The following is a 23,170-nucleotide window of genomic DNA, read 5'->3' on the forward strand; positions in this document are numbered from 1 at the left end:
TTATAACAGTTCCTGTTTTTACGGCTATAGTAACTCAAACACGTTCATATGCATGTAAGTGTGCGTCGCGGTGTGAGAATCTTGTGTATTAAATACCCGCTTAATTACTGCTAGGTACATGTAGTGCAGCCGTGGCTGATCTCATCGGCCGTTGGCGAAGGATATATTACGTAAAGGTACATGTACAACGCACAGACAGGCACAGATCAGAACCCAGGAAGATTTGAAAAGTTTGCAGTATAATGACCATACTCTATAAAATAGAAGTTATTTATTTTAAACTTAAAACCCACAATTGATCTGTGTCTATTATTGCTTTAGATTGAGAATGACATTGCTTTTATTAATTAACTGAACGATTTCCTAATTGACACCCAATCGTTTAATCCATAAAAAAATTATGTGTAATCAAAACGAAACCAATTATCGAGTTCGCGGCTAAATAAACTCATACATGTATTTGAGAGACACAGCTCTCGTGTATTAGATAACCGCTGACCGCTACAGCCGCGAGCATGGTGACCGATTTTCTCGGCCGCGGGCGAGGGAGAGCTTACGTAATGGTACACACACACAGCTCTGATTCAAGGTAGATTTTAAATGCATGGAGTTAATAAATACAACTTAATGCATAGAGTTTTTTAACTCCATATTGTGTGGTTAAATAGAAAAGAAAAAGAATATTTTGTTTTCCAATTGCCGTTTTTAATGATAGTGCACTATAAGAACTTAACAACAATGACTTAAACTCCTAAAAAAAGCATGTACTCCAACAACAACAAAAATTCTTATAAATTAATGCCTCCTGTATAAACCAGCATACTTTCTGCGGCAACTTTATGCCAGTTGTACGCACAAAGACTTTCGTTAACTTGTCAAATGAAAACAGGTACATGTCAACATGTAAAGCTTTTTACACTCATACTACACAAATCACTTACAAAATAATATTGTTACGACCTTTATGAGATCCCAACAAACAACTTTTTCAGCGACATCCATATCAAAATCCTAACAGTTTTTGAGTTATTAAGCAAAAACTTTTAGGGGCTATCGGCCCTCAATTTTAGGGGCCAGCCCTTTTTTATTGGTGTCAAATGAAACCCCTTGATATTCTGCACAAATTTTATTCTACATGTCTTAACAAAATATTTTTCGTTAAAAAGATATAAAGGAAAATATGTCTGAATTTTTGCAGTTTTTGGAATCCGGTTTTTTGACCCCCTACCTTTTCCTTAATGAGGAACGTAATCCAAAAACAAAAACCGATGTATACAACTTCAATGTCTTTGTTATTCCCATTCCCATTCCCTGTTATCATAGTCTCGGAGCCTTTGTCTGGAAACCAAAGGCCCTAAAAAATTTTAAAAGGGAATAACTCATTAACGGAAAGGGAATTCTAACTTTTATGAATTGATGAAGATAGTGTTTTGTAAAGTCCATTAGCCCTGAAAATTTGAGCAAAAACTGTTCAGAAATGAGCACGATATGAAGCCTCAAAGTTCGCGTCTAGGAAGAAAAAAAAAAAGAAAAAAAAGAATAATCTTAACCCGCACAATAATAGAAAGGTCTTCCGTTGGAAACGGAAGACCTTAAATATACAATTTTTAGAATTGTTTCGATTACTAATACATAGTTTGAAATCTGTCTTTAAATATTACACAACATGATTCATATGGGGTTTCTCTAAATTCTTGCCTGAAAAGTCTAATTAAAATTCATATTATAAAAAAGTGCGTAATTTAAATACAGACTAGAAACTAATTGCCACGCAAGATAAGTTGATTTTAAAATAAATGATAATCGATAAAATCAACTCCCGTCAGTACTTCAGTACTTTGATTTTATTTGTTGGCTGTTAGTATATGAGTTCTTATAAAGACCAATGTTCACTGGGTCAGGGGGATTTAGATCAATCCCCGTCTTATGCACATGCATATTACTAATCGTGTCAATAGATTAAAATTCAAAAACGGAATTAATCTTTTAAAAACCTTTGCCAAGTTTCATTATATCGATCAAAATCTAATTTTGTTAAAGTTTCTGACAATCGAGCGTGTTTGGTACAGAGTAGTAGGTAGGTCAAAATTTGTTCAATACGTTCCCGATACACATTCATTTTTTTATTCATTTTGAACCAGAGGGAAGAAAAATGAAATGTCATATAAAAATTGTAAATTATTTGATAATGTTTATCTAATGCAATTTCAATATACGACAGTTACTAGTATATTGCATAGAAATGTGTTAAGGTGGAATAACACTCCTGGGAAAAGTCACTCAAATTAACAGTATTTTTTTATTATGATGATAAATAGACTGTACATATGTTAAATAAGCGAAAATTTTGCAGTTTGGGGATGAAAAAATGAATATCTAAAAATTACAATTCACTAAGTATAACAACAAATGTCCCTGCTGGATTCGAGATGTACGGATCACAAGCCCGACACTTTATCCACTCGGCTATGTAGTAAGTTACACATTACTGTCGATAAAACGAACGTCGTTTCGATCAGAGGTCAGTCATGTTGTGATGATGTCTTATTCCACCTTAATGTGAAATAGATCGGACTATCACAGCATTTCCAGATTCTTAAAAAATTTTATTTTTAAAGTAAATCTATAGCCAAATACAAACATTAGAAAGCAAAACAAATGAAATTGGTTTGTTTTGAGTTTATAAAGAATTAAAAAAAAAAGACACAAAAAAAATTATTAAATGGAAAATATGGAAATACTTCAATAAAGTAAAAAAAATGTGATGAATTGGAGTTGAGTTTGTTTTAAAATGGGGACAGAAAATTCAAGGATAGAAATAATTAAGAAAATGATTTTTAAATTCAGAAATTCCTTTATTCAATTTCTAACTCAACAGAAAAAATACTTCGTAACTTTGGATATCCTTAACTAAAATTACGATGGATAATTTAAGTTGTTCCATTCAAATCCAAAATTACGAATACAATAAACCTCAAACTTATATATTCAATAACACGGCATTTTGTCTGGTATGCATATTATCAATAAGAAAGCTAATTCCCACTCAAGAAGGAGGGTTGCCAGACGTTATTTGATAAGACTGCTTGAAACGTTTAATAAGATGTGAAGCATTATTATGAAACATACGTACTTTTGGTCCGTTTTGAAAAAAAAAAGAACACTTCGCCTGAGAGGGAAATATTGTCGATTTTTTTAAAGAAGGATGAACTATTTTTTTTATTACATTATGGCCAAATTCAGAAAATGAAAAACCATCTATTGTATGTTATAGACCTCTGATTGTAATGTTATTTTTCACTTTCATAAAAGTAGGTTAATGACCTACTTTTTGAGTTAATGGCCATTGAATATTTTTTGAAAAATTCAGAAAAATCCATAAAAAATTTACACTATTATTGAAATATACTTAATTGTAAAAAAAAATTACAAATAATAAAACACTTTAAAAAACGAATTACAGTTTATGAATGGTAGTGGCACTAAATAGGTATAAGCATTAATATTTCAGCAACAATTTTAAAAAATATTTCAGTCCGAATTTCCTCTATCAGTTTTCAAATCCCTATCCTAATTTAATCCAATTTTACAAAAAATTAATGATGATCATGCAAAAACATTTATAGTATTGCACTACTTATATTGACCTTATTTTGTCGGCATAAAATTTATATGAGGTCAATGATCAAAATTTTGAGAAATGGAGTCTTTTTATCCTTTTAAGCATTTTTCAATATTTTTGCAATAAGTGCCATACAATAATTTTAATGAATAAGTGAGTAAAAAACAACAGAAAATATGAAAAATTATATAGACATATATAAAATCTTAACTTTTAATATTAGAGTACTGCCAAAAATGTTTTAGCGGAAAACAAAATTTGCAAAATTTAGTCCGAATTTCTTCTGTTTGGCTAAAAGTCTATTTTTGTTTGAGCTTAATTCCATATTAAAGTAAAAATATCGAACGTTTTGTCAATAATAATTCATTTCATAAATGCTTTGTTTGTTTAAAACAAATTTTACTCATAACATTTAACTTTATAACAATCCGAATTTGAGAACTTAAACTCTTGAGTAAACATTAGCCTTAAACGCCTGACAAATCTTGTTGATTTCAAAGAGCAGTTGCTGTGTGGCCAGCATGGAAACAGACAAGCCTACGTCACGCTGTTTGACACAACTACCCAAAGTCCAAGCTCTTGTTAAAATGGTTCTAATTAACAGCCTTATAGAAACCGAGAGGACTGAAATCTACACAACCCAGTTCTAGTCAGTTTATCTATCGGTCGAAACTTTCAGCAACCAATTGCAATAATCAAGATGATGTCAGACTCCGATTCCTATATAAAACGACTTTGCTATTTCTTTTAAAACCGTTTTAACAAGACCTTGGACTTTCGGGAGGGTGTAACTATCTTTTTCTTGCGTCAAAACAAGTTAAAAATGACGCTTGCTTCAAGTGAAATATACATTGATTGTGTATAGTCTTAGCTCGAAAGCCAGACGAATCTTGTTAATTTCAAAGAGACATGCCTGAGTGACCAGCAATAAAATAGACAGGCCTACGTCACATTGCTGTTTGACACAACTACCTCAAGTCCAAGCTCTTGTTAAAATGGTTCTATCTAGTGTACTGATTTGTATCTTTCTTTCTGCAATGTCGCTACCTTCATACCCACAGGTCCTGTATCATTTAAACAATAAAATGCGTTCTTTGGTGATTCATTCGGGATATGCAGAAAAAAACAATGATCGCTACCTTCATAACCCGCATTGATCATCAAAGAAAGCATTTCATTGTTTATATTAACATTTTTTTAGCAAATTAATAAACTGGTTATGAAAAGTAAGTAAAATTCACTAAATTACTGTTAATGTACATAAGTACGATAGCTAAAAGAAACAGCAAAATCGTTTCATGTGAGACTTTGAGTCAGACATCATCATGGTTACTAGTATTTCGTGCTGTCCTTGATTTTTCTTAGGTCGCTGTAGGATTCGACCAATCGATAAACAGGCCTATGCGTGTCAATTTCAATCCTGTCAGTTTCTTGTCAGTTTCAGCGGTAGAAGATTTCAAGCAATCGATAAACGGGGCGTGTATATTTCAGTCTGGCTGTTTCTGTAGAGCTATTAATTAACTATAAGTTTCTGTAAGAAATAGAGGGAATAATGCTTGGTAGATGTAAATTCATCAAAATATTATTCGTCTTATAAAGTGAATATTCAGTTAAATAAAAACTCCATTATAGAAAATGAAATAAGTTAAGAAAATATTTTGTTGCAGAATTTTTTTTCTAAAAAAAAATCATTTTTCTGTCGTTAGTACATGTATGCTTATAATATTGTCCTAAGCTTGGCATCGTTGTATACAATGCAGACTTACAGCAAACTACATTGAAGCGTTTAATAGGCACTTGCTCCAGAAAAGTTTCTACGTAATGTTTTGACTGACCTTTGTCCAATCAGATCGTAGAAGGCGGAGTTGAGACATAACCGCTCGTGACTTAATTTGAGAGATAGAGAGAGAGAGAGTTAACTGGTGAATGGAGTAAATTATAGATGACGCAGATGAGCGAACTATCTATCAACAATAGTTATCCTATTTAGTGACAAATCACGGTCTAGTATATCTTTGTATAAAAACTTTCTTCATGGTTACTCAGTGTGAAACATTCTTTACCTTAGTACGAATTTGTCCGCCATTGTTTTACTTTTCCAATAAGCATCCGCCTGCGTTGCCTTTCCTTTACACTACATCTAAATTCATCATGTTCATAAGTGATCATTCGTTCGCATTTCAAAATATTTAATGTCCGTATCCTCGGACTCCATGCTAGGAAATTTAGTTGGTTAGCTACGTCATTCTTATCCATGTACATGTTTTCGACTTCGCGCGGCCAAAGAAATTTTCACAATCGTTCTTTAAAACGCTTTAAAGTTATACCAATATAGGATATACATGTAATTTTTATATACAGACCTTAATTAATTTGTTTGCAAGTTTATAACTAATGATTATCATTCATCGGTACCACTTATAATTTACTCAACTCACTTCCTCGATCTCGCTCTCTCTCTCTTCTCTCTCTCTCATTCAAGTCACGAGCGGCAATGTTTTGATTCCGCCAAGCTACGATTTGATTGGACAAAGGTCAGTCAAAACATTACGTAGAAATTTTTCTGGAGGAAGTGCCTATTAAACGCTTCAATGTAGTTTGCTGTAAGGTGGTATGGGACATATCCATGTTGTGACGTACTATTTATCGAAATAAACGATAAAATCAAATGTAATTCTATAAATAGTTACTTTCCCAAAATTGTCATCTAATAGCGTAGCGCAGTGGGTTAGAGGGTCCACTCAACCGCACTGAGAATCTGTAAGTCTTGAGTTCGAATCCCGCTTAAACTTAAATTTTAGCTTAAAATTCACTTATTAATGACAGGTCTTAAAATTACACCATCATTCCATGCTTTCAATTTTATTTTCTGATTTTGAAATGCCGCTAAAAGATTTGTTTATAATCTCATTGTATGATTAAAATTGAATGCCAGAATACATAGTATAAACTGCATTTAACAAGTGCAGAAAGATCACCTGATTGAATTTTGCGTCATAAAACTTCGGCAAAGAAACCAATACCAGGAGAGCTTTACCCCCAGTTATCGTGAAAGGGTCTATTTAATTTTTCTGCTTATTGATTTTAAATGGATTTTTTAATCCTTTTTTTTCAAGTACAAGTTTGTATTTGATAAAGACGATGACCCCCCCCCCCCCCCCCCCCTCTGCGCGCTACATAAAGTTCTTTCATTTTTACACAGAAAGACAAATTAACCCACGTTTTAGATATTGATAGAATATTTTACAAATATCTTAAAACTCTTTTGATCGCAGCAAACTGAATGTTAAACATAGTGACCATCTATTATATAAATATATATAGAGGTAGAGCTAAATATTATTCGATTTATTTTGGTGTCAGTATAGCTCGTCCTCTACACCAAAACAAACAAGAGAACCATATTTGTCGTAAATGAAAGCGTTTCTATTAAATACGGCACAGTGAAAAATTGTAGGGTTAAACGTGACTGTTGGTTCTGTTTATATACATGTATATAATGTTTTAAATCGTCTGTTTGTAGAAAAGAGGCCGGTCAGTGATGCTTCATTGGATCGTTGGTGTGGCGTCTGTCTGCATGCTGGTACTAGGTGAGGGGATCTTGTGGCAGCTAGCGTCGTTCCACTCACCACCCCCATCTTTAATGTATCGCATAGCCCCCTATTTATTTTCTACCAAATAATATATCCCTTTATATCTCTCTGAACAAGCTATCGTTTTCCCTTGTTTTTAAAGGCTCTCTCTTTCATTCTATCTCTCTCTCTCACTCTATTCAAAGAATTAATTGAAGAAGATATAGTAACTTGTTTTTATTTAAGTACTTGTCTATTATAAAAAGTATTTGTTTTCAAATCATTATGCATTTAATCCGTGAAAGAAAAGTTTTTAAAAGCTCGCTTCCAATCAATCAAAATAAGGCAAAAAACGCGATAAAATTTGTATCTTAAAGGTATATGTGGCGTATTTTTTTATGCTAAGAAATATTTGATTGATTTATTTATTTAAATAAGTTATATAAAGATATATCTTCACAATAAATTACGCAGATTATATCATTCGGGTTAAAAAGATATAAAAATATATATATATAATTATTATGGGGTCGATAATAAATCCAGCATTTGAATAAACCTCGCCTTAAATCGGTCACGTGATACCACGCTCAGTCTATCACAACAGCAATGGCGACGACGAGAAAGATAGATATACTGTTAATTTGACAGATTTGGCAAAGAACAAAAAAAAGACAGAATGACAAGGATAGGAACTAAGGGAAGATTGTCATTGGAGACCATGTAGAATGATGGAATAGGAATTAAAGCCGAATTAAATTTAAGTTTTTATCATGAAATTGTAGGTGCCGTATATCTGGTCAGGTTCATCATGTTCATACGTAATTCATGTGTTCCATGTCTTTACTTTATAAGTTATAAAGCAAAAGTAGATGAATTTTTTAATAAAGAATAAATTAACACTTTCAGTACATGCATCCCTCTGGGAGAGGGGGTATTCACTCATTTTACCGTGTCGTTGATGCTTAAATCGTGTTTCATCTTTATTACACATAATTAGCAGTTTATATCGTTCTACATTAATGAATAACGGAATAATAATGTTTCAGGTATCATCTGATATAAGAATTATCTAATTTAGGATATGAAAAACGTGATATAATTTGTAAACAAAATGTTCTTCCATCGTGTTTTCAATACTATGTTTTCCCGCACTCATTCGCAGTAGCATTACACATGGTGAATCACATTAATATTCATCAGACGTGTAGCAAAGTTTAGAGACAAATAACTAAAGAAAAAACGTTTTACGGGCTTAGAGTTTGTGAAACGTCTAATTATAAAAAGCACGTATATTATTACTCAAACTCATGTCAAAAATTTTACTCCAAATACGCCACATATACCTTTTTGGGAGTTGATTTTAATCAACTCTCCCAAGCAGTTACTCAGACAAACCGAAAGTGAAACAATGTTTGGACCTCAGCACAAATCACTGCTGCTGGGAAGACTTAGTTCTTGAAAATAACTGATAAATTCGATGTAATGTATTCTAAAGCATTGTTTTTCCAAGGAAACTTATTTATAAATACCTTGAAAATAGTCAGATTTTAAATGGTACGAACAATCTAAATATTTTTTGAAGTCGTATGTATTCCTACGCCAGAGTTCAATATAGTCTCGTTCAACTCGACGCTCGGCTGTCTCCGTAAATCCTTGTCGGAGATTTACGGTGTCAGCCGAGCGTTTGGTTGAACGAGACTAGAGTTCAATATTGCTTGGATCCATACAATTTTCGAGAAATATTTCTATTACTGATACATAGTATGATTGAATTAATTTTAATTCATCTTTAAATATTATTTAACAAGATTCATATAGGGGTTTCTCGACATTCTTGTCGAAAAAGTCCAAAAATTCATATTATAAAAATGTGCGTAATTCATATTAGAAACTACATGTACTTGTCATGCAAAATAACATATCATTGATTTTAAAATAAATAAACATCGACAAAATCAACTCCCGTCAGTTTTTCAGTACATTGATTTGATTTAAAGAGGCACTCGCGATCCATAGAATTTATAACAAATACATAGATATAATAATAAACATGTCATAATTCTGCTTGTCTAGAAATAAGAGATTTATTAATCCAAGTTTATTAGGTAGGTCAATGATTTAGAATTCATTGTTCAAGTATCAAATTTTAACCGGCAGAGTAATCTCCAAAGTGTGTGAACTTTTGACATATTGAATAGTTTATTGCAGTAGGTTTAAACTTGTGAACTGCTTGATAATTTGCACCCCGATTTCAAATTTTTATGTTTATTACGAGAAATACTCTTTACTGCACCGACTCTATGTAGTAAAATAAAGAATTGTCAATAGAGTTAAAAACAAACTCTCATTTGATCATAAAAGCCCCATTATTGGGTTCATTACCTCTAGCTGATCCCGGTTTTCCCCTAAATGAAGTGTCATTGGCATCTTCACTCAATTATTTATACTAAAATACATGAGCTGTAGGGTGGATAATGTCGTACTGTTAACAGGTATTGAAGAGATTTTTCCAACGTGCCGACAGCCTTGGGATCTTGATTGTTTATATATCATCAGGAGCCGATCTTTAGATATATTGTTTTTTAACACTTCTTTTTAACCGCGCTCAACAAAAAAGTATGCTTGGATACACCTCATTCAACCAGTTTTTAGAAAAAAGCAAACTGATATAATTAGTATATGAGGAACCTGAAACACGCAAAGGACCGATACATTAAAACAAAGGTAATACTTTGTGTGTATTGTAGGTGCACCCGACAACCGAGGTACCAAATTTGTCATCGGGTTTATGGAAAATTATGCCACCAGCTACAATCTAGAAATATTTGTAACAACGTACAAAGCCGGTACGGTCACTGTGTCTGTGACGTCACCAAAATGGACGAGTCCTTCCATCAGCCAATCATTTACCGTGGCTGCTGGAACTGTAAAGCAGGTATTCGTCAGCAACAGCCTGAGAATGGCGGGATCCGGAAAAAGTAGCAAAGGAATCCTCGTCACAGGTTCTGATGAAATCGTAGTCTATGGTTTGAACAAGGAGGCAAACTCAAACGATGGCTTCCTGGCACTTCCGGTCGACGTTTTGAGTACGACGTATTACATTGTAACGTACTGGCCTTCCACCTATAAAACGGAATTACTGGTGGTCGGTATTTATGACAGTACGACAGTAACGGTGCAGTTTGGTCCAAACTCCGGGTTAAACGTCACTTACAGCGGTCAAAATTACTACCAGAACGACAAGATTTCTTCTACTCTACACTCGTACCAGACATGGCAAATTCAGGCCCCGGGAGACATGACGGGTTCCAAAATTACAGCGAACAAAGCCATTTCCGTCTTTAGTGGCAACGTTCTCACCAAAATCGCCACAGGGTCAAGGGATCACATTGTCGAACATCACGTGCCGGTAGATAAATGGGGGAAGTCTTTTGCAACGGTGCCCATTCCAGGTCGAACCATTGGGGACTACTTTCGGTTTGTGGCCAGCGATTACAACACAACGGTGTCCGTAGTCGGCCTGAACAATGGTCAGTCTTTTACAGAGACTTTTGTATTGTCTGTCGCTGGTACTTGGATCCAGAAAGAGTACAGTTCTAAGTTCTATTCTCTCATCACTGCAACAAAGCCGATATACGTGATGCAGTTCTCCAAAAGCCAAGCCTGCTCGTCCTGCACAGTCGCTGACCCGGCCATGATTATCATTCCACCGATTGAACAGTATGCTTCTGACTACGTGTTCACAACACCGAAAAAGTCGGCAGGGTCTTTCACTAACTATTTCATGTTTGTAGTGAAAGCATCGGAAAAAGCAGGGATTCGAGTCAACGGCGCCTCTGTCTCGCCCACTTATAACAACTATCCCGGCGGGCAGTATGTGGGCGGCTTTATTTCCTTGCCCGAGGGCACGCACGAAATCCGGCACACTTCCCCCAATGTCGTGTTTCTGGGCGCCTTGTATGGACGAGCGAGCTACGAATCTTACGGATTTCCAACAGGAATGAGAATGGCCTCGATTAATACAGTAGGTTTAATTTAAGGAGGCGGGGGGGGGGGGGCAAATTATTCGTCAGGTCAATCTGAAATTTTCAATTTTGATAATTGTTGATAATTGATATTTTTGAAATTTTGGCCATGTTTTGAAAAACACAAGCATGTGCTTTTCTTTCAGCCGTGTACTGTTTCTACAATGGCCGTTGGAGATGGAATAGACAACGACTGCGATGGGAAGATAGACGAAGAACTCTGCACTTTAGTGAATAATTACGCCGGTAAAATGTTCAGAAGTACCTGCAATTAATTAAAACAATGAGAAACTGAAGAATATTTGCGGTATACGGCATTAATGCCAATAATAAATGAAACATGTTTTTCCTTCCCTTGCTCAATAACAGAATATTAGTACCGCGTGGTAATCTTGCACTTAGAATTTCGTAGGTAGTTGGTCTGAGACTTAAAGGACCGGTGACACAATATCATTTTCTTCTTAAAACATTTTCTTTGATAAATATGAATCAGTTTATAACAATTTTTCCATTTGACTAGCATCAGATAAGAACACACAGCTCAATTAAGTGTGCTGAAAATCCCAGCTGCAACAGATCTCCGAGTTTTGCCGATCTTTAATGAGATAAGAAACCCCTGTGCGTTATTCGTCAAAGATGACATTGTCAGCTATCGGCTACATAGTAAACAGAGCAATGGACGAGGATTTATTTACACGTACAGGATAGTGTATTTGTGTTGCAAATGATGCTTTTGAAATAAAGCACTATCAGATTAAAGTGAATTTATTAAAAGCATATTTTATTGAAAAGTTTACTGTATGAACCCTCTCCTGAAAACAAAGTAGTGAGATTATAGAATGTACAAGATTACATGTTGTATTATTGGTTAATGGAGTTTTTGAGAAATTTTGTGTACATAAGATAGTGGTAATAGACATTGAAAACAAGTAATTAAATTAGAATGAATCTGAAGATTCTGTGATTGATAATCATTTATAGCAGATTATCAGCCAGACAGGCAACCACTTGTTCAGATTGTCAGTATTCAGTAAAGTTTGAAATATATTGTTTGAATATGCATATTTATTCAATCATGCAGATCCAAAACATTGATTTGAATAAGTTGATATAAATCTAAATATTTTTTTTCTTTAAAAAATATTCAACTGGGATTTTTATTATATCACATATAAATCCTTTTTGTGTACTATTTGTAACAATTGGTGTTGCTGTAAAAAAAAAATTCTTTGTCCATCTGAATCTAATGTCAGTATATAAGAAGTCATCAGTGTGCATAACAACTCGTTTTTGGGCTTTTTGTTTAAGTTTGATCAATATAGAGAATAAATTTTCTCAGAAGTACTACAAAAAAATGATCTTCATAAACTATTAAAAGAAAGATCAAATTACATTTGGATAAAATTCAAGGAGTCTGAGATTAATACGTTTTTAAAACCTGAATACTATGTTAAAAAACTACTGTTTCAGTCTTTACTGATTATGAAAATTGGTAGTTCTTTTTATTAAATTTCAATAAACACACATGATCAAATACCATACTAAAAAATGAAATTAAAAGATGTTTCGGTTATTAGTATTGAGATTAAGTAGACCCCTGATTTTGTTGAACTAAAGAAATTTACAAACATATTTGCTTACAGGTACCAGGATTTCTGGTAATACTTCTTAAATCAAAAAATCCTTTATTAAGTCCAATTAACTTAATTAGGGTTTATTTAGGGTCTAAGATCCAGTGGAATTCCTGGTTACGAAAGGTCTCTATACATTATCACTTACTATGTGTTGACAAAACAAAATCCTTACTTTAGAAACAATGATTCCATGTTTTTGATAATTTTTATCTTTTAAAAATCCAACATCTGACATATTTTTTCCAGCATGAAGTATATAAATCAATGAAAAGTTAACAGTACAGGTCACAATTTTTACTCCTATTCATAATTGCTGAGGAAAGAGAAATGGGGTTTCTAAGCTTATAATAACTCTGTTTATGTATTGGGTTCTCAAACTTTTAATAGCAGTGAGCAAAAGTTAATGACTTCAGATTTTAGATAAGAGCAATTTAGAAATCCCTATGGCTAAAAGATACAGCGAATGGGCAGTGTGTCGGCTCTTACGTCGCACCGAAGGTTTCCGATCTCAGAGGCTTCAGATATGCATATTAAGGTCACGCGTCTTATCAGCTCAGTAATTCAGCATTAGCTGTGAAACAGATGGGAGTAGTAAGGAAAATTTTGCAGAAATTGTATCCCACTCACAATTCAACTTGTTGGTCAATGTTTTTGTGATTGTGTCACCTGTCCTTTAACACATAAAAAAAGAAATTAAATGAGCTGGTTACAAAATTGGTTTTTCTTGAACAAAATCTCATGAAACTATAGATGTAAATTCAGTACCGTTATCAAATACGGCAATGACATATTTTTCTTGAGTCAAGGTGTTAACGAGGTATATGATTTTTAAACTAAAATCATTTTTGACTGATCTTTGATTATTTTTTACACATTTAGATGATGATGGTGACGGGGTTGCAGATGAAGACTGCGCCAAACCTTATCCAAGTATGCTTTTCTCAATATAAAACTAAAAGCAAACAAAATTATGTTTGTTTCATTTGTTCAATAACCTGCCAACCCAATCTTTTTATCAATGAGGAAATAGTTTTAAAATTGACTCTGTTGCCGAAAAATCTTATCCAATTTCTCTCATTCAATTTTCTTGTACTGCTTGTTCATTTTATAAATTTATTAAAACTTAAAACAGAAAACCAAAAAAAAAAGACCAAAACACAAATAAAAATATATTTAAACCAATACTCCCACTCGTACAAAATAAGGTAAGAAATGATAAAAAAAAATCCACAAAAGAAGAAAAAGGAGAAATTTACAAGCCTTTACCTATCTACCCTATCAAAATTCTTAGACGACTGGAAACGTATATATTTTTTTCTTTGGCCTCTTACATTCATTCATATTCAACACAGTTGACGGAGTGTGGACTGCATGGGAAAGATGGGGCCCTTGCGCATGTGCAGGAGGTGGAGGATCGCGCACGCGCAGACGCATGTGCGACAACCCGGCTCCACAGTATGACGGAAAGAATTGCGCAGGATCGGATGTGGAGACTGATACAACATGTTCGCCTTCTGCCGGGTGTCGGTGTAAGTATTTGTAGAGTTTTACCACGTTGTTACTTTGGAAGTTTTCACGTGTCATTGCTATTTTCGTTATAAAAGAGGAAGTACCTCGCTTTGAGGGATATTATTCTTGTTGGATTGATAACAGCTCTACTCGTGGGCATTTTCCAAATACACTAGTTCGTCCTGTATGGTGGCTGGAAATCCAAAGAAAGGAGATATAAGTATAATAATTGTTATCAGATCTTTTATTTCGGATGGCGTCGATGGAAGTGACCAAGCCAAATTTTATTTTTAAATAAACATTTGTGAGAAGACAGTATGACTGCAAACAGAAATGCTAAAGTTTTGGTACAATAAATGACTTAAAACCACTCTTCCCCTCACCATTATCCCCCAACGAACGATCATACATGTACACAGGACAAAAATAATTAGAATATGTATCTACCTCAATTTTGTGTATGTACATATTTAAAAATAATATTTTAGTAAAGTGTATTGTATTGAAATCTTCATACCAGACGTGTGATCAAATGAACATGTTACAAACGTATATCTACTTCGGATCCAATTCATACAACAACGATCTTGCAAAACGGGAAATAGCACTAAAATTTCTCTCATCATTGCTATAGTAAACGGTAACTGGGCGCTTTGGGGTTCCTGGACTTCCTGCTCGGTAACTTGTGGGTCGGGGACCCAAAGCCGAACCCGAACCTGTACCGATCCAGCCCCAGCTAATGGAGGCAGCACCTGTTCCGGTAATAGTACTGCGTCCCAGGCATGTAATACTCAGAACTGTCCAAGTAAGTAACCACGTGACTTTGATATAGGAATCAGATATCATGTTAATCAAAAAGAAATTCCTGAAAATTGTGCTTTATGTTTTCCATGATCTTTTTGTTAATTCATCGCTGTTGCTTTTAGTTGATGGGGATTGGACAGCATGGTCACAGTTTAGCAGCTGTTTTTACATCTGTGGAAGCAGTCAATCAAATCGCTCGCGCACTTGTACGAACCCGAGCCCTCAATATGGAGGAAAGACTTGCAGTGGAGATGCCAGTGAATCCCAATCATGCACAGGGACTTGTGCTAGTAGGATTTTAGTATTTTTATTACATTTTTTAACGGTATTCAAAGTCTTTGTCAATTTTCAGTTGAAAAAAAGATTAGATACATGTATATTCAAAGAGAATCGATTCATTATCTGCTAAATGTTGAAAAGGTATTCAGTTTCAATAAAAATCTGTTTTGAATTATTTTAAATAGAGGACGGAAATTGGAATTCTTGGAGTATCTGGAGCCCCTGTACCAAGACCTGTGGTTCGGGGGTGAGAGCCCGTAACAGGGACTGTAATAACCCAGTCCCCAGTAACGGGGGTAAGGGGTGTGCAGGGGACCCCTCAGACTTCCAGACATGTAACCCCACGGATTGCCCTACTGTCGCTCCTGGAACATACGTTCAGGTGTGTTCTATATAAATAACTCTAGACTTGTTTATCCGTGTCTGTACTATATGCTAGACAATTAATGAAATGTAATACAAGCATTATATTAAAATTAGAACTCCATCATACATATTTGTATAGCGTATCTTGAGGATCAAATTTAAAATTTTTAAGTTAAATTGATTTTAAGAATGCGATTGAGCATTGTTTAATAAATGAAATGGAAGGAATGTACAGTACGTGTAAAAATGATTGTCAATATGAACAGAAGATCTAGATATTGTAATACATGTATCAACTTGATTGATGTACCGGTACCCTCATTCACTTGTATTCTTATTCTTCTTCTTATTTTTTTAATCAAAATAACCTTCAATTTCTATAATAAGGAGACGGTGTGTATTGTGGATTTCGAAGGATTCATGAACATAGTGTAAAACCATCAGTGATCATTATGGTAAACGTTGTATTTGACAGACCTGCCCCACGGGATGGTTTTCTTGTCAGTCCGGGGCCATGACCTGTATTGCAATGACCATGAAGTGCGACTGTCAAGATGACTGTGATGACGGAAGTGACGAATCAGTCACGTGGGCAAGCTGTCTAGCCAATACGACCTCATGTAACCATGCTCCAGGTAAAATCATAATACGAAAAGCTTTTCTGTTGTAAATCAATGCCTATTCATATTGTATATATACTGTAGAATTATTTTTATTCGTGGGTAGCCAAACTTTTCCTGGTTTGTGAGGACGTTATTTCGTTGGTAGAGAAATCGGGATAATTTTACTTTAAAAATGAACAAATGCTTGTAAGTTACGCTCGTGTAGATGTAAATTCGTGGGCAAGGGTCCTTACGGAAGCCACGAACATTAGTTCCCCACGAACACCAATGATTCTACAGTATCCCGTTTTAATATGTAAGTATGTAGTGTACATGTTTATGCCTTTATATTTCGTACTTTATTTTCAGAGTTTGGAGCAAACACGGTACACTTTATGCTACCTCTTCTGATTTCCTTTTTCTGCATCCTTCTGTATTCAGTTTGAATCGGCGAAGACAAAGTTCCAATGGAATCACTTTAAAATCAATAACATTCGTTGCATGTAAACAATCTGTTATCATTATTTGAATAAAAAGAATTTATTTTCTACAGTTTATATACATTTCTTCAGATAGTTATGTTTATAAGTCCGCCATTGTTCTGGTCATTCTTTCCCCTAAGGGACCTCATTCCTCTCTGCTGCGTCGGGAAGTCGTCTGTATCACTTCCGTCCGCGTTTGCGTGCCAGGACCACGCCCCTGCGTAACCATGGTAATATGCATAAGTAAACAGCTCTTCGATAGAATGATGTCCTCCCCGTACTTGATTGAATTCAGCAATAATCAAAGGTTTGCCGAGACCATACTGGTTTTTGTTGTGCTAAAATGAAAATTTACGATATCACAAAATGTGGAGAAAGAATGATTACAGCAAAGCACATTTTCATCATGTGTATGCAAGGATAAACAAATTTGTTTTGCAATAATTAAAAAGGAAGGGGGATAGCCTGCCAAACAGTTTTTAAAGAGAAAATTACTCAATTTTATATCGATGGCTCGATTTATTATCTATAATACAAGTTATACAATATATAAAAATCTATATTTGTCCCTTTTTACTTTAAGCTATACACTCAGTTCTTATGATCTTATGATAATCTTCAAAAACAACAACAAAGAATAATTGAATAAATATACTCAATAACTTTAAAGTTCGGGTTAGAATGAGTAGTTGGTTTTATTAAAACTAATAGAATTGGTCACTTACTTTGAATGGTGAATAGGAGTCGTACTGGTGAGTATTTTTGTTGTCATATGTATGTGTGGAATAGAAGTTCAATGTTCCCTGTTAGTTGACAAAAATAAAAATAACGTGTCACAACTTGATCGTAATGTTGAACATCAACAACTTTATGCTGTACCTTGTAAATAATGCCAAAATGGTCCTAAAATATTTTAGATTTTAAAATGAAATTGAAATTGCCACAACATTACTGCATTGTCGTGTCCGGCGCGGATAAGACAGTGGTCGCTGTAAAGGTTCTTCATTCCGTTCATGTTTGTATTACTTTTCGGGTTCCAGGAACCGGCCGTTACCAGGGCCTGTGGGTCAGTCTTACGTATAGCAGCCGCCTGCCAGTTAATAAATCTGTACACACGGTAAAACAAGATGTGAGCGTTGTAGTAACACGCACGTTGAAAAAAATTACGGATTTTTGAAGATTTTTTTTTCAGTGTGCGTGTTTTTGGACTAAATCAACTCACTCTGAAAGTTATTTTACAAAACCAAAAAACTCTGTTTTACCTTTTGATTAATATTCTGAATACATCTAATACACATCAACGCTGCTTTTACTCTTAAATACAAACGTACTATTGTCTTTTCTTAAACCTTATTATCGACTACAATTATTTTACAAATATATTATCGTAACAACCTCAGAAGATCCTGAGCCGAGTGTATGTGACCTTTCCATCCAGCTCCAGAAGGAGCCAAGAACGTGGTGTCAAAGCAGGGCTCACCGCTGTGCAAATTTGGGTTGAGGACTCCTTCCATTTCATTGATGATATCCCAGCCTGCCAATGCTGGCTGGTCTTTCAAAGCCTTCACCATTGGGATTAGAGCGTGGTTGATGTAGGTGTGGAGTTTCCCGGTATCCTTGATCAGCCCCTCCAGTCTCCAGTTGGTGCTTCCCCTTTCTGCCCCGTTCCACAGACACAGGAAAATAAACACTTGATGGTTTCTGGCGTATTGCAGGTACTCTGTCAGCTCGTGAATTAACGAGTTACTCGAGTCTGTTCCTGTCACGTGACCATGGTTGTCAAAATGCGGAGAAGTTTGTCCTTCAACGTGCACCCAGACACCTTAAAACAAAAACCTTATGTCAGCATTAACATTGAAAGTGACTGCACAATAAGATATATGAAAACTATATCAAACAAGAAGCATTTATCTCTTCAAGATTGACCGAAGTCCCACGCATGTAAGAACGCCTTTACATATTTTTTTGTCGAAATTGTGTCTTATTGTAAAAAAGGGTGTTGCAGAAGGTCAGGATTATTGCATAATCGCGAGAAAGGACCTTAAAAAACCCGTAACGTATGAAGAATCGTGAATATCTGAATATAGATACAGCTACGTAGAGCACTAAATTTACATAGCAGGTGTGCTCTGTATAAAGGCAATATTTTTTTTTTTTATCGAACACGGCCACCGCCAATCGATCTTTATATAAAGAGTCAGGAAGGTGAACATGTTGACATAAAATTAACTTTGTTTTGAAGAAAGAAATTTTCACAACAATGAGGATTCCTTTTTAAAAAAAGCATCAAATCCGTCTTAACGATTTAACTGAATGTGAGTACAGACATCACTATATTTATGGATATTTATTTTTTACTTTTGTTCAACTTGTTTGATTTCTTTGTACAAGGTAGTATTCTGTACATACGGATAGAGTTCCCGCCATTGTTTTTGACGTCATTGACGACTGACTGGAACTTGCTTCGTCTGTACTGGTATTGGTTATTCCCCCAGTCGTAGCCATACGACACCCAGGCCTGGTTTACGCCATTGAAAAATACCCTCTGGCCGTTGTAGTAAAAATGGTCACCCTGAATATAAAGTCTGCCTGGAAATAATCATCTGTATGTTATAAAGCAATTTGCATTAAACTAAAATACTAGTACATGTAACCTGATGCTAAAATATAAGATTGCTTTCAGTTGGAAAACTGGAATCACAAACATCAAAGAAGTGTTTTTATCATTAAACACTGGAAATCATAGTTTAATTTTTCCTTTTCCTTTCAGTATTTCAGATCGTCATGTTTTAGCTCACATGAGCTATAAAGTCAGGTGAGTATTTCTGATCACCGGGTGCTCGTCCGTCCGTCTATTGTTGCCTATTAATTCATCTTTAAACTAACAGAGATGCTGCATCATAAAATAGTAAGGTCTAAAACCGTCTAATCTAGAATGATGACTTCGAAGAATATGTTTTGAAATATTGAACATGTTGTAAGTTTTTGAAGCAGTTCACTTCAAAGTTACTTTGATCCATATCTTAAACAAGTTTACCTATGCATAGACGGTTTATCAGAGAAATAAGCTGAATATGAATCTTTTCTGAATGTTGAACCAGATAAAGGTCTTTTTCTAGAGGATCTTAAAGTTCTGTCTAACTGCTGGCACAAAATTTACCCAGAGAAAGGAAAAATCAGCTGAAGGTTTTCGTTCCTTCTAAAGGGTAGGTTATAAAATGAAACATTTAAAATGATGTTTTCAAAAACCACTTCGTTATAAATGATATTTTACCAGAAATGTTGCATAATGTAAAAGTTAAATTGTTAAAAAAAAAGTGACTTCCAAAGATTAACTAGTTTCAAGTAGAAGTTGAAAAAGGAATATACTAGTATTTGAGAAAAAAAATTTCAAAAATTATTTTCTTTTCACGATCAACGACACTATTACTTGTGATTTAAAAAAAAACATAATGAAATTTACATTTCCTTGGTGTCGCTGATCAGGTTGCGAATTGAATAGAATTTGGAAAATGTTTGATTATTTTAATTAAAGAATCCTTATATATCCTAAAATCAGACAAGATGCCGAGTTTTACATACTAGTGTAGGAATACACAGTGAGAGTCATACGATAGTTTTGTAGGATTACGAGACCACAGAAGAGATATCGACAAAAAACAATAAAATTCTTCTCAAGGACGACGATATTACAATTTGTTATTGGAATCTCATACCAATTACTTTGCATTATTATTCTTTATAAAAATTATGTAATATTGTTGTTGGGCTTAACAACCAAACTTCAAATAAAATTAAAATGCTTTCTGGTGCAAAAAAAGATTAAATTTGTTTTGATTTAGCGTACCCACGTTAACATGAGAGTTCGAGTACCAAGGCCTAAGATAAGCAAATATGTAAAAATATAGAAGATTCGACTTTTAACCTGTTATTTGGTTTATATAACGGTGAGGATGATGTATAAGATGATGATGGATGTTTTATGTTGCTAGATTTGTCACGTCCAATTTACTATAATTTCACCATACTCACCATTTACGCAGACAGCTGCGACCAGCAGAAGAAACGACACCAGCATATCTGTGGCAACTTGTTCGTACCTGTAGCATGCAAGGTTTAGTTATTCGAAGGTGTCGACAAAAGGTGCCCTCAATGCGTAAGAGAAAAAATCAGTAGCATTGAACAGCCCCTGCCTCGTTACTACAGTTAAGTTGCATCTAACATCCTTCTACATTTGATAAGCGTTATAACGGAATTGGTTGATTCATTAAAGAAGTTTATCTCTCTCATCTAAAACGATGTGAACAACTTTGCGTTTTTACTTGGGAAAAGAGACGTTCTTTTTAAGTTAATAAAGACGGCTAAAGCCTAGTTTGTTCTCTTAAATGTCTTTTCCTTTGATCACAACACAAGTGAAAAAGCTTTACCGAATTTAATAGGATGAATTTCATGATGCAACAGACAATCGTATCATTAATTGGCCTATTCATGACATATCATGTCCAAAATAAGATCGGCCTTTGTTGAGGAACCAAATATTTTAAGCAAAATGGAGTTTCATGTCTCTAAAGTGTGGATAGAAGTGTATGTAATTCTGTTATTTCTATTATATTCAAAAATGTAATATTATTTGGTCAACGATTTTAATGAAAGTACGACAACGACGATTGCCAATTTGCCAAGTGTGTTGCTAACGCTGCTAACTACTATAGTAACGTGCTAGTGGTATATAATTTATAATTTGTTTGAAAGAAACATCAAAGTACAACAAATATTTCCGAATCCTTTGTGCAGACTTTGTATTACGACTGTGTAGATAACTGCAAGCCCAGGGTATGAAGAAAACAATGAATAAATGTCTAGTGATGTGTAATGGGCTCAACTTAAATTTCGACATCAGCATGAATGCTATTAAAGCTGGATGGTTTTAATTGTCAACCATAATTGTTTTAATCTTCTGTATTTTTTATCCCTACGATGTTTGACCGTAATGTAACGTTCTGTTTTAAATGCAAAACAAGAGATGTTTGTAATACACTTATGCCCCCCTCCCTTGTAAACATCTGCGAAGAAAATGAACAGAAACTACAAATAAATGAAATTTTTCTAAGTTAAAGGCACATAACTCTGTCAAAAAATGCTTGACCGTACCCAAAATTAAACTTGTTCTAGATATTATTATGATAAAGCAGTATACCAAATTTTATATCAATACATGCATCCGAAGAAAATGAACTGAAACTGCAAATAATTGGAATTTTTCTAAGTCCACGGCGCATAGCTCTGCCGAAAATTGCTCTATCGCACCTAAAATCAAACTTGATCTAGATATTATTATGATAAAGCTGTATACCAAATTTCATTTCAATATGTGCATCCTACGTGAAGAAAATGAACGGAAACTGTTGGTAGACCGACTGACCGACCGACAGACAGACAGCAGCAAAGCAATATGCCCTCCCTTCTTCGAAAGGGGGCATAAAAAATAAATATGAGGCAATACATCCATAGCTTCATTCATAATTTATGACTGTTCTATGATTCGATCAAAGATCTTATCCAAAGAGCCAATAGCGGATTGTGCATTTCAACTGATCAATGACTCATTATTTATTTATTACTACAGTATTCATCATCTTTTCTGTACAACTCTGATAGCATCCTAACTTAATGTTTAAACAAAGCAGGCTAAAATTAAATTGCATAATTATATGAATAGAAATTTGGAGTTACATGTCGTAGAATGTGTTCGTATGTTTCTATCTACATACCTGCTGTAAGATAGTGATATGGCCTCTGTATATATGGTCGATAAAGAAAGGTTATTTCTGATATATCTCACCTGTAAATCCAGTTCAAGTTAGTGATAAGCGGGTCTGTTGATGTAACATGACATGATATTTCGCCCTTTATTTCCAGTGTCAAAGCCAAAAGCATAACTGGTCTATGTTAGTACCTACTAGACTTGTTATCATTTTACTGCATATCTGGTATGTCAAACTCCTCTTCTTGTACAAGGATTTCAAATGATCATCAACGTTTTTCCTAAAAATACAAAATATTAGTAGAAATTGCAGTTCAATGAATATTTAATTTCAAGGATTAACTTAACAACGAAATCAACGAAAATTAGTATTCAACTAATATTGATGAAACCACAGTATGGCCATAGCTCAGTGAAATTATTATCGGGATAATGGACCACAGGTCAGGAGTTCGAATCCGCCTAGAGCTTTTGTTCATATTGACTTAACTAAATCTCTGTAAAAGAT

General features: G+C 34.5%; 2 protein-coding genes across 2 annotated transcripts; one reads left to right on the forward strand and one right to left on the reverse strand.

Moving 5' to 3' along the window:
* Window positions 1–2,027: 2,027 nt before the first annotated feature.
* Window positions 2,028–16,973, forward strand: LOC128181716 (uncharacterized). The gene is made up of 11 exons (XM_052850226.1): window positions 2,028–2,077; window positions 7,146–7,212; window positions 9,945–11,221; window positions 11,369–11,468; window positions 13,736–13,786; window positions 14,209–14,385; window positions 15,000–15,170; window positions 15,292–15,459; window positions 15,634–15,830; window positions 16,290–16,449; window positions 16,786–16,973. The coding sequence occupies exons 2-11, from the start codon at window positions 7,164–7,166 to the stop codon at window positions 16,860–16,862; spliced, it is 2,427 nt and encodes an 808-aa protein (XP_052706186.1). The 5' UTR covers window positions 2,028–2,077; window positions 7,146–7,163; the 3' UTR covers window positions 16,863–16,973.
* LOC128181717 (mannan endo-1,4-beta-mannosidase-like) lies at window positions 16,932–22,725 on the reverse strand. Its single transcript, XM_052850227.1, has 7 exons — window positions 22,670–22,725; window positions 20,931–20,998; window positions 19,308–19,487; window positions 18,294–18,720; window positions 17,851–18,004; window positions 17,624–17,701; window positions 16,932–17,236 (listed from the first exon to the last, which is right to left on the reverse strand). The coding sequence occupies exons 2-7, from the start codon at window positions 20,974–20,976 to the stop codon at window positions 16,985–16,987; spliced, it is 1,137 nt and encodes a 378-aa protein (XP_052706187.1). The 5' UTR covers window positions 20,977–20,998; window positions 22,670–22,725; the 3' UTR covers window positions 16,932–16,984.
* Window positions 22,726–23,170: the final 445 nt, after the last annotated feature.

Source organism: Crassostrea angulata, chromosome 4 (assembly GCF_025612915.1).
Source record: "Crassostrea angulata isolate pt1a10 chromosome 4, ASM2561291v2, whole genome shotgun sequence".
NCBI classification, from domain to species: domain Eukaryota; kingdom Metazoa; phylum Mollusca; class Bivalvia; order Ostreida; family Ostreidae; genus Magallana; species Magallana angulata.

Coding starts and splice junctions, on each gene's coding strand:
- LOC128181716 (XM_052850226.1), top strand. CDS start 7,164: ATGCTTCATTGGATCGTTGGTGTGGCGTCTGTCTGCATGCTGGTACTA. Junction 11,469..13,735: donor TTTAGTGAATAATTACGCCG/GTAAAATGTTCA, acceptor TTACACATTTAG/ATGATGATGGTGACGGGGTT. Junction 14,386..14,999: donor GCCTTCTGCCGGGTGTCGGT/GTAAGTATTTGT, acceptor TCATTGCTATAG/TAAACGGTAACTGGGCGCTT.
- LOC128181717 (XM_052850227.1), bottom strand. CDS start 20,976: ATGCTGGTGTCGTTTCTTCTGCTGGTCGCAGCTGTCTGCGTAAATG. Junction 19,488..20,930: donor CGCAGCTGTCTGCGTAAATG/GTGAGTATGGTG, acceptor GATTATTTCCAG/GCAGACTTTATATTCAGGGT. Junction 18,005..18,293: donor TCGGCTCAGGATCTTCTGAG/GTTGTTACGATA, acceptor CCGTGTGTACAG/ATTTATTAACTGGCAGGCGG.